Below are 18,597 nucleotides of genomic sequence, written 5' to 3' on the forward strand. Positions count from 1 at the left end.
CCCCAGACACTGTTCTGCCCTCCTGCTGCTGAGCCTAACTCAGGCAGGGGAAGGCAGGACAAATGATTTCCTGTAAGGTAGAGGTGTGACCACCTCTTCTTTAGAAATATGTCTCTGGGCTTGAGTAGAGGTGCCTCTGAGCACCACCAGACTGCTTTGAAGGGCACATTTGGTGCCCTCCTTGCATAACCGGTTTGCAACAGTGCAGGAACCCCGGGTCCCACTCTGGCACGAAACCACACACAGGACTGGGGAGTGACCACCCCCCGTCCACCTCTTCTCCTAGGGAGGTGCACAGAGATCTGCCAGGTGTCCACTTGATTCTACCATCTTGGAAATAAGATGAACAGAGGCCACTGTAATCATCTGACTGGTTAGTCAAGCTGGGTGATGTCCCTGACCCCCTCTGATAGGTGGGTCACTGCAGTAAGCATCCAACCCTCTTCCTAGGTCACTTAAGGGCTCCCGTGAGGGTGGGACCCTAGATTTGTCTGCAAGCCTTCAGGAACCATCTGCAAAACTCTTCTGCAACCTGGACACCAGAACCGCTGCTATTCTTCGCTGGAACCAAGAGCAAGACTGTAACCAGTAAGAGGACTTCTACTGCAACTTTGTTTCCAAATTCTGCAAGACTTATGCAACCCCATGGCCGTGCATCCTGCCGAGTCACAGGGACTCTGCCTGCACTTAGGATAGCAAGAAGGAATCTCCCTTGGGGTGAAGGAGTCACTCCCCTGCATCTGCAGGGACCTCAACGACGACGACTGGCGTGTGGAGCTTGCTGTCCCACAGACATTTCAAGGCTGTACACCATAGGTGTGGTTCTGTGGCTCTCCAGAGGTCTGACTTATCTTCCTTTCAACTAAGAAGTCTGCAGTCCCTCGCTGGAGCTGCATGGCTGGAACCCTTGTGCACCACGTCTGTTTGTCGCTGCTAAGGCTTGTTGGCTCTTCAGTCCGAAGACCTCCTAGCTCCCCAGCTACCAGCACTCTCCAGCTCCAAGAACGATGTCCTTTCTGCAACTCCTGTGACATGGGCATCCCTCTTTGCTGGGCTGTTAAGGCCCTCCTGCAACTACCTGTGCCTACTGCAGGAGGATCCTGCTAGGGGCTCCATTGATTCCTGCTGGCTCTCCTGCGTGCTGCCGGCTGGCCCTGACCTACCTGCCAAGGTTGGGTCACCTGGACCTTGCTGTTCCTCACAAATCCTGCAAATTCCATGCAATACTTCCCTGCATTTGCCACAGCTTGTTTTTCGTCCTGCTGTCTACTAACCCCTCAGCAATTTGATGGCCGTCGTGGGACAGCTTGTAGATGACTTCAGCAGCATCCTCAGCTACCTCCTTCAAACAAAAGACAGGGCCTGAAAAGGCACTAAACAAAAAAGTGCAAGAAAATCCAGTGCATCTGAAGTCCTGTCAGATATAGTATCCACCATCGACAAAGGTCAGGTCATCAGCAACCATCCTGTTGATATGTGCCTCATCAGCAGAGTCCATTGGCAGTGTCCTGATGTTGACAACCAAGAAGCTGCCATCGACAACAGTCCTGTCGATGACAAGATCCTTATCAACACTGAAAATACCTGTGGTTAACATCACCTCCCCATCGGCAACGACGCTATTGACACCAGCCTGTGAGAACAGGAATTCCTTATCTGGCTCTGCCTTTACTGCATTAGCAGCTAAAGATTTCTGCTCACCTGCTGGCACTCATACTAGACTTGGACTTTGGAAGCTGATTTGCACTAACAGGAGTAAACATCAGCGGATGTAATTTGTTTACCTGAATTTGAGAAGAATGCTTATGAGGAGTAGGAATATTAGCTAGAGTATGAATATGAGCCTCAGACGTTTGCAGGTGACGGCCACTGAAGAAGTTGTAACCAGCATATCTGGGAGAGGCATCTAGTTGCTGATTCCTTACCTTAGAATTTCCTTCAAGCCTCATTCTGGATCCAGAGATTTTTCTTGAGCAGTACCTCTGTGCACTGTTAGGTGACGTTGATTGGATTCATGTCCTTTGGCGGTGGCGTTTGTGCTGGCCATGACATTGTGGATCCTAATTAGGCTCCACCCCAGCGCGCACATCAGTTCTTTTCTTTCCGCACCAGCCAGCACTGATCTGAAGAAGAGCTACCCCTCAGTCACTTTTTGACAGGTCTTTTTTTTACTTTATGTCAAAGATTTTTGAGTGTCTACACTCCTGGTGCATCGTGGATGTCTTCGTGTAGGATCGAGTTTGAGCCCTGTGCGCCCTGTCATCGGCCAATGTCTGTGAAGGATTTGCACCTCGTGTGCCTGTGGTGTCTTGATCGCAACCCCAACTTGAAGTCCTGCTCTGAGTGCCAGGCCATGAATCCGAAAGCTTTGAGGGAGCAGTCCCTAAAGCTCCTTGTGGCCTGCTGTCTGGCGTCTCGTAGGCCCGATATTGGTTGAAAGGAAGGTCCCTGAATTGGTCGTGGAGTCCCTTCTCTTCCTCATCATCCCACTGCAAGTCCTCAGGACAATCTGATAAGTTAGGCACAAGAAGAAGACAAAGAAGAACAAATGTTCTTCGACTTCACCCTGTCTGTCGACCAACGAGACAAGGGAAAGTGAGTGTCATCGTTTTAGGCCTCTGTCCTCAGAGCCTGCATCTGTGTCAGCTCTGGACCTCTCCAAGTTTCTGGGAGCCAGAGCAACCCATGCCCAACTCAGAGAGTTTTATAATGGCTTGTGCCTCATTTTTGGGCAGTCTGACCCCGCTGGAGCGACCTTGGAGCCCCGCTGGGTTGGAAGGAGCCCCCTCAGGTTCCACGCTGGCGACATGGGCCTCGACTCCCAGGGGCACCCATAATCTATTCCTGGATCCAAACCGGTGTTGGTCGTACCACCTCGACCTTCCCCGACACTGATGCTGACGTCGACTCACCGGATACCACTTATGCCCCAGGGTGATGTTGATCCCATCCTCCTCGCTGACTCCAACACAGAAGGGCCTTGCACTCTATGTCAGACCCTAATCCTTACTGTTATGGGCTGGAGTACAGTGAGGAATGGGAGTAGTCGCTGGACTACCTTGAATACCAACTCCAAAATTCTGTGGACTGGCGGATGAACCTGGGTGAAGTCACTGGCTTACTTTCTTCCACAACCGTGGCTACAGAGGAGGGAGCGTCCCATTTCATGGTGGTGTGAAGAATGGCCGAGGTCCTGGGCCTCGAGCTGCCTTCAGTAGCAGTCAGAACTAGCCTCCTGACAGAGGTGCTTCAGCCTGGGGCTTCATCCTCTGAACCCCTATTGCCCTTTATTGAAGCCCTTACCAGAGTCATGCTGGCTGATCCAAACCCAGCACAGGGGCTGCACTGAACAGGACTTTTGGCTGCCACCATCGACCTGCTCCAACTGACCTAGCATTCCTGACACAACACCCCATCCGTGAGCGCTTGGTTATCCAAGCCTCTACATCCCGGGGTGTGTTTCCTTCCGTATCCCTGGAAATGGAATCCAAGAGGCTGGACCATCTTGGAAAGAAGATGTTTTCTTCCTCCAGTCTGGCATTGTGGTCTATGAACACTGCATGCCTTTTGGGCCGTTATTCCCACACACTGTGGGTTGTTGTACCTTATCTGCGCATGAAAGGGGTTTCAGTCTTTCCCTACCTTGACAACTGGCTGCTGAAGGTGGGCTCGCCCCAGGCTGTCGTCTCCCACCTTCAGACTATGGCTGACCTCCTGCATTTGCTGGGGTTCGTTGTAAACAAGCCGAAGTCACACCTGATTCCCTCTCAGACACTCCCTGTCATTAGAGCTGGTCCGGACACAATAAAGTTTTAGGCTTATCCGAGCGGTGAGTCCAGGATATTCAGGCTATGATACCGATGTTTCAGCCTTCATCCTGAATTTTGGTGAGAATAATTCTACGGCTGCTGGGCCTCATAGCCTCCTGCATCCTTCTAGTGACATGCCCAATGGCATATGCAGGCTGTGCAGTGGGACCTGAAGTTCCGGTGGGCGCAACATCAGGGGAATCTCTCCGACATGGTCCAGATCTTGGAGGGAACTACACGAGATCTGTAGTGGTAGCTAATGAACCACAATTGGGGTAGTGGCAGATCCACCAACCTTCCCCAACCAGATCAGACAGTAGTGACAGATGCATCACTGTTGGGATGGGCTGGCCACTTGGGAGAGGCAGAGATCAGAGGCATCAACCTGTTGGAGCCCTAGGCAATCAGACTAGTTTTGGAAGCATTTCTTCCCTCTTTCAAAGGGAAGGTCGTGTAACACCACCGCCATGTGGTATTGCAACAAGCACGACGGTATGGGTTCGTCAACTCTTTGTCAAGTGCGCCTCTGGACGTAACTGGAACAACAGGGCATTTTCCTGGCAGTTCAACATCTGGTGGGCTCTCTGAATGTCAGAGTGGACAAACTCACCTGACAATGCTTGGTCATTCACGAATGGCATCTCCAGCCGGAGGTGAGAGTCTTGGTTACATCTGTTCGTCTCCACAAATAACGCGCAATGTCAGCAGCATTGTGCATGGGAGTGTCCAAGGCAGCATTGGCTCTGCTGCGCTTTTTGTCTCCATTTGAGCTCAGGTCTCCTGTATGCCTTTCCGCCCATACCACTTCTGCCCGGAGTTCTCAAGAAGATCAAGAACTGGGCCCAAGTAATCCTTGTGGCACCAGACTGAGCACGAAGAGCCTATTATCCCGGCCTATTGAGCATGGCCATTGAACCTCCAAACAGTCTACCCCTTCAGGACGATCTTCTGTCGCAGCATTAGGGGAGGGTTCTCCACCCAAACCTGTCCAGTCTCCGCCTTCTTGCATAGAGATTGAGCAACGGTAGTTGACAGCTTTTGACCTTCCGACGGAAGTCTGTAACGTTATCTTGGCACCAGGAGTCCATCCACCAAAACAGTATACACTGGTCAGAAGTAATTTGTGGCAAGGTGCACTGACAAGTCTGTTGACCCCCCTCTCTCTAAAATTATTTTGTCTATAGATTTGTTGGCCCAGTAGGGCGCTGCTTTGGGCCCTCTCAAAGGTTATTTGTTTGCGATCTCTGCTTTATACGGCTGCCTGATCAGCCTTCCTTGTTTACAACTCCTATTGTAAATAGGTTTCTTAAAGACCTTACTCATATGTTTCCTCCTTCCCCATTTATTATGCCCCAAAGGGATTTGAATTTGGTTATGACATTCCTGATGTGCGCTCCTTTCGGGCCTCTCCACAATTATCTTCCTAGGCTTCTCACTTTGAAAACAGCCTTCCTTGTGGCCATTACATCTGCCCGCTGAGTGAGTGAGCTGCAAGCATTGTCATCTAACCTGCCTTTCCATCTATCCTGCCAAAGTGCTGCTTTGCACATGGGCCTTGTTAGTCCTGGCATCCTTGATGTGTCTACCCTGCCTTTTTTGCCTCTGATTCCTACATTTTGACTGTATGCTGGACTTTTTTTTTTGCTGTTTTTGGTACTCTGTACAATTTACCACTGCTGACCAGTGCTAAAGTACAAGTACTCCATGTGTGAATTGTATGTGTAGTTTGGTTTTCCATGATTAGCATATTTGATTTACTAGTAAGCCCCTAGTAAAGTGCACTAGAGGTGCCAGGGCCTGTAAATCAAATGCTACTAGTGGGCTTGCAGCACTGGTTGTGCCACACACATGAGTAGCCCTGTAAACATGGCTCAGACCTGCAAGTGCAGTGTCTATGTGTGCCGCCTTAACCTGCTAATTCGACCTGGCAAGTGTACCTACGTGCCAGGCCCAAACCTTCCTTTTTTATACATGTAAGACACCCCTAAGGTAGGCCCTAGGTAGCCCCTTGGGAAGCATGCAGTGCAGTGTATGTTAAAGGTGGAGCATGTACTATTGTGTTTTACATGTCCTAACAGTAAAATACTGCCAATTTCTGTTTTCACTGTTGCAAGGCCTGTCTCTCTCATAGTTTAACGTGGGGACTGGCTTTAACTAATTCCAAGTGCACTTTCCCTTTGGGAGCAGATAGAAATATGGAGTTTGGGGTATATGAGCTCACAGGTTAAAAATACGTATTTTGGTAAAGTTGTTTTTTAAATTATCAGTTTGAAAATGCAACTTTTAAAAAGTGTGCATTTTTTTGCTTAAACCATTCTTTGACTCTGCCTGCTTGGGTATTCCCTGTCTGGGTCAGACTGACAGTTGGGCAGGTTGTGAATCTCCACTAGACGGTGATACAAAGGGAGCTGAAGTTTAGCTTGCATATCCTGATGGGCCATCTGGGCTAGATTGGAGGGAAGAGTGGTCCCTTACACCTGAATGGGCTGTGCCTGCCCTCACACAATGCAGTCTCTATCCCCCTGCTGTGAGTCTGGAGCCAGGCCTGGGCAAGGCAGGATCTTGTGAACAACATAGACATTCCTTTGATGTTTGCCTACTTCAAAGGCAGAAGGGGGTTTAAGTAGTGGACCCAAAACCCCAGATTTTCAGATTACTTCTGGAACCTCTGCCAAGGAGAAGAGCTGGAGAAGTACTGCCCCCTCGCCTGTGACTGCTTTGCTGGGTTGGCCTACAGTTGCTGCTTCTGCTTGAAAGAGGACCAAGACTGGAATTTGTCATATATTCCTTCTTGTGAAGACTCTCCAAGGGCTTGGACTGAGGTTGCCTCCTGTTTTGAAGTTTCAGGGCCATCAAAGAATTCCTCACCCAGCACCTGGACTCTCTGCTGAGACTCCTGCCCTGCCAAGTGGTGCCCTATCCAGTTCCTGGGCCCTTGAAAAGTGAAGCTGGTAGAACAAGGACTAAAATTCACGCACAGGGAGATGTTGGAGGACAATATAGCAGCACCACCTGCAACGCGGCGGTAAAAACGATGTAACTCCTTGCAGCGCGTTTTTCCCATTACTGTGCGCCCAGATTTCACACACACCCTCGCTGGGCATCAAAATCATATTGAACCTGCACGGATGTCAGAGTACCTTGATTCGATTTCCTCAAGATCAGAAGATAAATCCTCAGTCCCAACCCAGAGTACTCGCAACAAAATAGAATCTCTGTTTTGAGCACCTTGTAGGGGGAAAGGGTAATGGGATTTTGAGAGACTGCCTCAGAGATTGTGTCTCTTCTAATATTCAGTCTGCCATTCACTTCTTATTTTAACTGGATAACAGTACCTGCAACATTACAATTACTAGGGACTAGTGTAACTACATCATTCATTTACATTTACTAGTGATTAATTTCACTAACTATTATTTCACACTCTTACCCTGAGTTCTCTGAGGATGTTGCCTCTCTCTCCATTACTGATGGATGTTGAATAATAGAAATTAATAGTAAATGATTTTCTTAGAAGTTATTCTCTGTTTTTTTCTGAGTGAAGATTAGCTTACTTCTCATTCGTCGTGCTGATATATATTTTGAGTTTGATTGCACGTTCTCAAATACTTTTGAATAGTTTATATATATATATATATATATATATATATATATATATATATATATATGTGTTCAATGGCATGTATAGCTGCAGATACACATGCTATGCATAGTCCTGCCATCTAGTGTTGGGCACGGAGTGTTTCAAGTTGTTTTTCTTCAAAGAAGTGTTTTCGAGTCACGGGATCGAGTGACTCCTCCTCTTCGGCTCATTTGCGCATGGGCATCAGATCCATCTTAGATTGTTTTCTTTACGCCATCGGGTTTGTAAGTGTTTCTTTTCGCTCCGGTAGTTCAAATTGGAAAAGTCCTAAAAACTCTCTAATTCGTCGGTATTGCTTCGATCGCGTATCATCTCTCATCAACACTTTGGTACCAGCAGATCCAACTTCTTTACTCGCCCTTCGGGGCACCCGCGCCCAACTCGGACCTGGTCGGGCCGACCGCGTGGAAGCCTCATGGACCGGACCCCATTTCGCTTTTGTCCTCTGTGCCACGCCAAGTTCCCATATACAGACCAACATCTCGTCTGTAATCTTTGTCTATCTCCAGACCATCAAGAGGATACTTGTGAGGCCTACAGATCCTTCCGCTCGAAGAAGACTCTTCGAGACAGAACAGCGCGAAGGTTGGAAATGGTTTCGAGAAGCACCGAACGTCTGGACGTGGAGGAAGAAGAGATTATGCACACCGCAGTCTCCGTCCGAGGGTCCAATTCCGAGCAGGAGTCCGACGAGGACAGACCGGTCACGTCAGGACAGCACGCGAGTACACCTGCCCTTGTCCAATCCAAGCCCAAACACAAGGCCTTGGGAACGCCACTGCCAGAAGGCCATGGCTCCACCTGCAAAAAGACTCCCTTGACCAAGCAACAACTTCGGCACCGAGAAAGGCCACGCCACCGAAGCCTTTGGACTCAAGCCAAAGCACAGGCTCCGAAACAGGCAAACACCGGCCCATCAAGTCGAAGCCTCAAAAATCCCTTTTGGAGCCGAGGCCAACATCCTCTCCCCGCCTTTCGATCCTGAGAAAACCGGCTTCGGAGCCAAAAAGACCATCTACACAGAGAAGCATGGACTTTCGAAACAACTTAAAGAAAGCCATAGATTTTTGGAGGAACATGATGAAAGGCAGGCCAGAATTCATAAAGACACTGGCAAGATAATAACTGCACCTCCTCTGAAGACTAAGAGGAAGCTAGCCTTTCAAGGACAATTGGACACTGATCAGCCACCAGCTAAAGTGCCAAGGCCTAAGCAAAAGTCTCCACCTCCGCAATTTTCACCGCATCAGTCTCCTCCTTATTCTCCTCACCTGATTGTCTCTCCACCTACTACTCCTACACCTGTACAGTCTCCTGTACACTCTGCAGATTCACAACACAACAGTATCGACCCATGGGTTCTCTATGATCCAGATCCCATTTCCAATAATAGCCCAGACTGCTAGCCTTCCACTCACACTACTTATCAGTCCCTTCCCTTGCTTCCAGGCATGTTAAAACACGCACATCAAATTTTTCCAGAGCCAGTCAAGGCCAGGATCATCATTCCCAGAGTGGAGAAAAATATAAACCACCTCCCTCTGACTCGGCATTCATTACTCAACAACTGCCTCCTGATTCTGTAGTTGTGAGTGCGGCAAGGAAAAGGGCCAACTCCCAGTCATCTGGTGATGCACCACCACCAGACAAGGAGAGCAGGAAATTCGATGCTGCTGGAAAAAGAGTAGCATCGCAAGCAGCTAATCAATGGAGAATAGCCAACTCCCAAGCACTACTGGCTAGGTATGATAGGGCCCACTGGGACGAGATGAAAGATATCATCCAGCATCTCCCCAAAGATCAACAAAAGAGGGCACAGCAAATAGTCGAGGAAGGGCAGGATATTACTAACAACCAGATTAGGTCAGCCCTAGACTCAGCAGACACAGCAGCTAGGACAATCAATACTGCTGTTACTATTCAGAGACACGCATGGCTTCGGTCGTCAGGGTTTAAACCTGAAATCCAGCAGGCAGTCCTTAATATGCCATTCAATGAGAAACAGCTTTTTGGCCCTGAAGTTGATAAGGCCATTTAAAAGATGAAGAAAGACTCAGACACCGCTAAAGCCATGGGAGCTCTGTATACTACACAATACAGAGGTTTATTTTGAAAACCTCAATACAGAGGTGGTTTTAGAGCGCAAACATCTGAGGCATCCACCTCACAATCCAAATCATCTTACAAGCCTCAGTACCAACGAGGTGGGTTTAGAGGACCTTATAAAGGCCAATTTCCCAGAGGTAGGGGAAGATATCAGCCAGCAAAACAAGCCTTACAGACAAAACAGAAACATAGGCGCATCGCCTACCGAATTGACGAAATGCCTGTGACTTCTTCCTGCATGCCCAGGATTTTCCCTGCATCGTCCCTGGGCATCAAAAAGATCTTTGCATTGCAGTGAGGAACCAAGACTGCACGCCGGAAATCAAATCCCCTTGTAGCGTGGAAAGAAAAAGCGCATCTTCTGTGTCGCGTAGAGAAATCTGACGCACACCCTTTTTTCCACGCATCTCCTCTGAGGTCTCTGTGCGTGTAAGTTTTGACGCAAACCAGGTACTTTGTGTAGTCAAGAGACAAGTGTTGATTTCTAAGATTTAAGACTCTTTTTAATCTTGCAATAGTGCTATCTCAACTTTTGCTTATTGAATCTTTACCGTTTTTACCTTAATTTAACCAGATAAATATACTATATTTTTCTAAACCTGTGTGATGTATTTTTTGCACAAATACTTTACACATTGCCTTCTAAGTTAAGCCTGACTGCTCAGTGCCCAGCTACCAGACAGCAGGCACAAAATATTTTGGATTGTGTGTGATTTACCCTGACTAGGATTGTGGTCCCTACTTGTACAAGGGTGTATACCTGTGCCAACTACAGACCCCATTTCTAACAGCAGACACATGGGTGATACTAGGGATTGGCTCCATCGTATTGCATGCGCTTTGCCCCCAAACAGTCATTGAGGAATTCAAGTATGCCCCTAATGACAGGTAGTTTGAGGGAAATCCCTTGGATTTCCTCTTGTTCAAATTCGGACACACACCAGGGCACTGGGTTATTTGACAGCTGCACAGGATTCCCTGAGGCTCACTTAGGGGACAGATGTGAGCTTCCTCTAATTTACACTCTGGCAAGTAAAAAGGTCAGCCTTCCTGGTAACCTTCTCAGCCATGGTCTAATTCAAGCGGCCTGTGGTTAAGCATGGTGGACTACGTCCATAGTCTGTGGTTCCCTGAGTCATCTCAGCATGAGCTGCTCCCAGCTCCTAAACATAAAGTATGTGGGTGCAATGCAGAGGCAGAGATTTAGTGGTAAGGGGCTAATTCCTCCTTGCTTCAAACTCTAAATCCTACGATCACTCAGTCCAGCCAGACACACCTTTCATCATCAAAACCTTGAATCAGTTAAAATCAACTAATCATTGGATGTGTTAAACAAATGTAAGACGTGGCGTGTCATGGACATGTACTGCGATGGGACTAAAAGACTGTCACTTCTTGGGTATGGTATTATAGTGACATTGTTTGGTTTTGGTCCTTCAAAATGGTTACAGTATCGCAATATCTATTCCAGTTTTTACATTTGAGTAATGATTTCTTTCACATCTTCAAAAGGACCTGAAGAAGATGATAGCAGCAGTAGCGAAGAAGATCCCGATGATCCAGAAGGGCCTTTTGTAGAGAGAAATCACAGTCAAGAAATGGATGTTGCTAAGGAGGACGGATCAACAGAGCAGAATTCACAGCATGAATCATCATCGGAGGGAGAAGAGGACGAGGACAGCAGTCAGAACTCCGAGCCAAATAGAGAAGGCAACATAAAGATCGAGGAACTAAGTTATCCAGACACAGCCATCGATCTGTCCCATCTTAAGTCACAAAGGTATTTAATTTCCAGATGAACAATATACAGAAACAAACATTTAGAGTGCACTGCCTGGTGTTTTTAATTCAATTTTACATATTTGTATTGTTTTCTTTGCACTTGATACCTCTTCCACTTCGGATTTAGTAAGCCATTTACAGATGTGTTGTGGTTTTACTTCTAGGTTCTCTAGATGTGTCTTGGAACAGGACTGTCAAACATAGGCCCAAGAGGACCATTCCTATGCCAGATTTTCAGGATGTCCAAATAGGACAATATAAATGCAGTGACTCTAAACCAATAACATATGACTAGTGAGTTTAGTTGCTGTGACAACTCACGCTATTGTTGTTCATGTATTGCTCATTTATTGAACACCATGTTGCTTAGCCAGTTCTTAAACCTGGCCTCTTGGGCCTGGTTGCTTCTGATGTACTCTGCCTCACTTTCATGCATGGCACATCAAAGCATGAATTCTCATTCGAGCAAGCTCAGTCTCTTGAATCTGGAGTCTTTTTTTTCATTGTCTTTTGGCACTTTTCTTGGGAGAAAGTCAATAACCTGCTAACGCCACTAAGTTTAGTTTTCTATTACGTGTATTCGTTTTCAATTGGCCTTTTGAAGAAAATGTATATATTTTGAAGACATTTGTGGAGGAGTTTGCATTTAGATGCTCGACTGCTTGGGCAGTTTTCTCTCTCTCTCTTTGGTGCAACATTTCTTATATAGAATAATAACCATGTTTTAGACTTCAGGTAGGCTTATTGAAGTTTCTTTCCACAGCAAATACTTATAGAAGCCTTTTGCTTCAATGTCTTTTATGTCTACCTAGGCAGGTGTGGCATAAAAAATACTTCAGCGGAAAGATTACTGGTGACATTTGGAAATACAGTCTTGTTTCTTTAGATACCTGTTGCCACTGGTAGTCCAGCATTTCAGCTGCAATTAATCTCTATGAGCATATGTATTACCATCAAGACAAATTAGAGCAGCCTTTATTCTCTGACTGTATTAACAAGAATGAGCACACACTCACACTCTTTCCGAAATTATGTGATTTGTGAGTCGTTGTGGCCAGCAGTGGGAGGAAGGTAGCAATCTAAGTTGGCACAGTATGTTCTATAAAGCGCCCTTAGAAGATGAATTCTCTTTCAACACACCATGTTCCATTCATAGGGCTACCCAATACCTGCCCATGTTTATATATACGAATTACATATTTAAAGACCCTATTTGGTCTATGGTCATAACACCTAGGGTAGATAAAAAATATAATCCTGCACCATCCGACCCTATTTACATGAAGGGACAGCTCCGGCCAGAGTCCCTAGTTACCACCACAGCATATAAGTGTGCCAGCTGTCAGACTACTGGAGGCACCTTGCTCAGATTGCCAACCATGGGTGTATTGTCAACTCGCAAGCTCTCCTAGCAATATATGACCTCGCTCACTCAGATGATCTAGGGCCGTATCTCCCAGAGGAACACAAAAAACCTGTCCAACAGTTAGTTTCTGAGCGAAAACTTATCATAAACACCTCCATGAGGTGAGCACTTAATGCTGCTGAGGAGTCAACACCAGAATTTTACTTAAGACGTCACACCTGGCTGAGAATCGCTGGGTTTGAACCTGAGGTTCATTAAGCTGTGTTAAACATACTCTTTGATAAGGAACATCTTTTTGGTCCTCAGGTAGATACCATATTAGAAAAACAAATTAAATTACACTGAGACGGCGAAAGCAATAGAGCTGTCCAAACACCTGCTTCCTGTGGCACTTGGACAACAAAGTCAGTGCTCCTACCCAAAGGGCTACTATTGTGGCTCCTATAGACATAACAACGCCAGAGGTAGAGGTAGCAGTGCCTCCCCTGTGAAGCAACACTCTTCACCAAGCAGTGACTACCCTCTCTTACCCCCGACCATATAACACCTGTTGGGGGCAGACTACAAAAGTTCCTACCAACATAGTAAGAAGCTCAAACTCTTCTCCTCAGAGGAGCTACAGAGCCCATCCCTTTTCAACATCAAATGTTTACTCTCTGTACTTCCTAATCCCCAAGAAGGCCGGTTATGGCCTATCTTAGTTCTCAGGCCGTTAAGTGAGTTCATTCTATCAGAGCATTTCCACCTGGTCACCTTACAAGATGTTATTCTACTTCTTCAACAGGCAACTTTATGGCAACACTAGACCTGAAGGACACCTACTTCCACACACCAATGCACCCAGCTCATTGCAGGTATTTCTGATTAATCATAGGAGGAAAGCATTATGAATTCAAAGTTCTCCCTTTTGGGATGACCACCGCATCCCAGGTGTTCACTAAATGCCAAGCGGTGGTAGCAGCTCATCTATGCAGACAGAATGTTTACGTATTCCCATATCTGTCACGGTTTCAGGCGGGTCTGATCAGGATTCGGGTTGGGACACCCCTTGAGGTCACCGAATATCCTAAAGAGGTAGTATACTGGGGCAGAAGAGCAGCTAAAGGCATACACGGAAAGGACAGCTATGGACAGACACAGGAAACAGGAAAGTAAAAGCAGAGCAACCCTTGTGTGATCAAATAGGAAACGGATTACTAGTGGACAAACACGCTGGGGTTGTACACAGAGTAAGGCGCAGAACCTCCCACAGTGACAGGGAATTTCAATGCCTCTGTGCAGTGTGCTCTTACAGATAGTCACCCTGCCAGCCCCATAGAAAGGAGGCAGCAGAAGTGATTCTGTCTCTGGACCCTAGAGCACAAACAAGGATAGTACTTACGTACACAGGACACGCTCTTGTGGGTCCAGCTGGAAACACAGTGGCGATTCCTGAGAAAACAGCAATAGCACACTGTCACTGTTAGGCACGAAAGACAACGTATAACACTAGACAAGGAAGGGGGCTGGAATTGCCTCCTGGAAATCAGGAGCCAACCCCAGTTCAAAGGAGGACACTTATACACTGGTGAAGACTGATAGAACACTTACCAGACACAAAGAACCAAGCAGAAACAGAAGGGAACAAACAAAGAGGCAGAGGCAAGAACTGGGAACAGGCTCAGGCTGAAGTAAAGACAGGACTAGGACTCGAAAACAGGGTGCAAACTTCTGGCTGGAACAAACAGAGATAGGACTGGGAAACTGAGAGAAGGCTCTGGCTGGAACATGCAAGGACAGGACTGGAATACAGGGAGTAGGGATGAGTAGTAAACAGGACTGGGAAACAGAGAGCAGGTTCAGGCTGAAACAAGGCAGGAGCTGGGCAGAGAAACAGGGAGCAGGCTCTGGAAGAAACAAACGGGTACAAGGCTAAGAGATAGGGAGCAGACTCTGGCTGGAACAATCAGGAGCAGGGCAGAGAAACAGGAAACAGGATCAAGCTGGAACAGAACAGGGACAAAACTGGAACACCATCCGACAAAGGGTCTGCAACACAAAGGAATCGAAGTCCAATGCACGACGGGGAGCTTGAGGAAATGGCTGCGTATAAGCAGTTCCAAGCTGGGCTGCACAGGAGAGGTCACAGGTGTGTGTAGTTTCAGACACTTGCAAGTCCTGGAGGAGAGGATCCGGTGAAAAGGAGCAACTGGACTTCTCCCATTGAAAACAATGGGAAACAGAATCCGGGCTTTCCTGACTACCAGGCTGTGCATTATGGGATTTGCAGTCCCAGGAAGCAAATGTAGTACTACACAGGTGTACCATGGTGAAAAGTGAAACAAACAGGAGTCAGCAAGGGACTCTAGATAGGTGTTTAAGGTGATTCCCAGGCTTCCGACAGTCCCCTGACAGCACCCCCTAGAAATGGGACGACAGAGTCGTAACAGTATACCCCCTCCCACCAGTCTGCTCAAGAAGAGAAGGCGATCCTTTGGCTGAAAAAAGTTGAAGAGGAAAAGCCATAGCAAGAAAATCCAACACCATCCTTGGTTGATAAGTTTACAGTCCTGCCATAGGTGAATCTTCCAATGAGCATGGCATGTATTAATACCCATATGGGCTCCGATGTCTTTCCTCTTTATTGTTCGATTGCTATGAGAGGAGTGCATGGAGATGGTTTCTGGTGAAGTGGATTCAGGAGCAAGGAGATCTGGAATGGCATTATGGGTGGTATTCTTTAGGACATTAGTTTCCTTTTCCGTACTTTCTTCTTTGGAGGAGATAATTGGCGTATTAGTAACTGTCAGGTCTGTAACACCTTCCAACAAGCAGGATATGTCTGTTTCTGCAGCAGTAATTACATTGATTGTGGTCTGAGGCTTGCAAAGCATAGAGACTTGGGAGACATGGGTAACTGGTGTTCTCAAAGTAAACATGAAAAAGTCAGAATTGTCTTTCATCTTGGATGACATTGGAGTATCAAATTCAGGAGCAACAGGAGTTTTCATGTCTTTAGAGACTGGATTAACATATGAAAATGTAGAAGTTCCACAAACTAATTCTTTAGGGTGATCTTCTGACAAGACTGAGATTTCTTCATTGCAAGTGCTCTGTGGTGTATTCGTGGTATCAGAAATGGTTTCTTTGCAAGGCGTTTCTACTACAGGTAGTTGATCTTCCACTATGTTAACACTGAAAGCGTGTTCTTTGGATTGAAATAGAACTGGAGTCTCTTCAGAAATCGCCTCTACATTGTTATCTAAATCTTCAGCTTTAGCCTTTGAATTGAAGATGGATTCTTGCAATAAAACACTAAGAACAGTACTTATCATCAGATCTTCGAATACTAGATTCAAATTCAAGTCTTTAGTTTTAGTGGGACATATTATATCTTTCAGTACTTGAGCTTCGGTTTCAGATTGCTGGTTTTCAGGAGTCTTTGATTTCAGAGACACAGGAGGTGGCATTGGTGTGGCTGATTTTACATCAAAATCAGATACCAGTAGATCAGAGAACTGTTCTTCACTAACCGTTGAGCTGGAAACAGGAAACACAGTGGCAGGGAACAACAAGTCAGAATCAGTGGTTGAGGCTGCAACTGTGTCCTGTTCTAGGAGAAGGCTCTCATTTCTTATGGAAGGCTGTTCAGTTTCAGATTGATGGCTTTCTTCCTTGTCTGAAATCTCCACGGTTTGCTTTGACACAGAAGAGATTTTTAAACTTTCTGAGAAGTCCATTACATTCTTAGTAATTGCGGGTATTTCTTCACGGTCAGAAAAATCCATTAGTTCACTTGAAACAGGAACTGTCTCTTCATTATCTGAAAATTCTATGATATTGCTTGAAAGGGCAGGAGTATCCCCACAATCTGAAAATTCTGGTGTGTGCGCCATTTGAACAGCACTATCCGCAGGTTTGTTCACGGCAAGGCAGGAACCACTGTCATCACTAGATTCAGATTCTTCAACACTGTTGCACAACTTGCCATTAATCTCAAGTAAAGTCATATCTTGGTTTCTTAAGGTGCAGCTATTGGAATCTGCATCAGAACTCTCTTCTTCCTTTGGCTTTATTTGTTCTGATAGAGGGGCTGAGACACTTCCTTCTGAAGACTCTGATCCATCCTTTGAATCAAGAGGTGTCAAATCTCTCAGAGATGTCAGAGATTCAGTCAACTGTACAGGAATTTTCACTGGAGAACTACAGGCTGAGAGAGAGTCTGAAGAAGAGGCTGATATATTTATAACTGGAGCTGTCTTTTGACTGTCATTAATAGAAGGTACAATCTGCTCTATAGAAGTCTTTGGAGAGGCACATGAGGTAGCATACTGTTCTTTAAGCCAAAGCTGGTGATCATTTTATTTTTTCAGGTTTTCAAATTGCCTTGCAGTAGTTTCCATCATCTGCTCTGTTACTTCTTCTACCTTACAGATAAACAGAATGTCTGGTTCTGGCACAGTGAAACATGCATTGATGAAAATAGCCCACGTGCACGATTTCTTGTGTATGTTACAACATATTCATCATAGAAGTCCAATATCTGCCTTTTAATCTGCCAAAACTGCTCTTTTAGTGTGTGTATGTCCATATTGCTATCAAACCCACTCAGAATAGAAAAGGGTTTAGCAGAGGTTTTAGGGATTGAGACTGGTATATTATCATCCAGTTTGGGAAGAGCACAAGCCTTTTGAGTTGAACTAAGGAATCCCACAGTTTTTGCTGATCCCTTTGATACAGGTTCTATCCTACTGACTTGAAAGCACTGAGGGACTGGTAGACCCTTACACGAGTCAGCCCAACACTTAGGAATTGAGACTGATGTACTGTCATCCAATTTGGGAGGAGCACAAGCCCTTTGAGTTGAACTAAGGAATCCCACAGTTTTTACTGACCCCTTAGATACAAGGTCTAGCCTGCTGACTTGAAGGCTCTGAGGGACTGATAGGTCTTTATAAGAGTCAGCCCTGCACATTGAATTCTGAGAAACTGGCCTAGATGGGCTGAAGCACTCAACAGAAAACAAGGGAATCCCTAGTGTGGCTTCTTGAACAGTGTCAGGGTTCTTTGTTTTGACAGAGTCCTGGAAGTGAATTTGGGATGCACTAGCATGAGGCAATGAATTAACCAGGTTTTCTTGAGAGTAAATGTCTTGTGCAGAAGTAGCAAAAGCACTTTCACTGTTAGGAACATTCTCCCCTGTTTGAGGTAATAGAACCTCCAAAAACTCATTATTACTTTGTAATTCTTCTACAGACAGGGATTGGGGGTCATAATCACAGATATTATAATAGTTGAACATTGATGGATCAGCAAGCCACGTAATGTAGTACTGCATTTGCAATCTTTGATTTTCTTTAACAAGTCTATCCTTTAAACTAAGGCCTTTTTTAGAGGTCTTCAGAGAATGTCTAGGTTTAGAAAGGGGTGTCTTAACATGACAGGAAAGCATTTTAGGTCTGTGTGTCCCTTTGCTGCCTGGGGAGCTTGAAATCTTTGGTCCGTGCATTCTGTCACGGTTTCGGGCGGGTCTGATCAGGACTCTGGTTGGGACACCCCTTGAGGTCACCGAATATCCTAAAGAGGTAGTATACTGGGGCAGAAGAGCAGCTAAAGGCATACACGGAAAGGACAGCTATGGACAGACACAGGAAACAGGAAAGTAAAAGCAGAGCAACCCTTGTGTGATCAAATAGGAAACGGATTACTAGTGGACAAACACGCTGGGGTTGTACACAGAGTAAGGCGCAGAACCTCCCACAGTGACAGGGAATTTCAATGCCTCTGTGCAGTTTGCTCTTACAGATAGTCACCCTGCCAGCCCCATAGAAAGGAGGCAGCAGAAGTGATTCTGTCTCTGGACCCTAGAGCACAAACAAGGATAGTACTTAGATACACAGGACACGCTCTTG

At 46.2% G+C, this 18,597-nt stretch overlaps 1 protein-coding gene across 1 annotated transcript in view; it reads left to right on the forward strand.

Moving 5' to 3' along the window:
* The window catches only part of NEMF (nuclear export mediator factor), a 273,128-nt gene that overhangs the window by 186,472 nt on the left and 68,059 nt on the right, over nt 1-18,597 (forward strand). The window contains exon 23 of the mRNA XM_069208695.1: nt 11,071-11,338. Within this exon, the coding sequence (XP_069064796.1) occupies nt 11,071-11,338 (268 nt within the window). The remainder of the gene's footprint in view (nt 1-11,070; nt 11,339-18,597) is intronic.

Source organism: Pleurodeles waltl, chromosome 9 (genome assembly GCF_031143425.1).
Source record: "Pleurodeles waltl isolate 20211129_DDA chromosome 9, aPleWal1.hap1.20221129, whole genome shotgun sequence".
In the NCBI taxonomy this organism is placed as follows: domain Eukaryota; kingdom Metazoa; phylum Chordata; class Amphibia; order Caudata; family Salamandridae; genus Pleurodeles; species Pleurodeles waltl.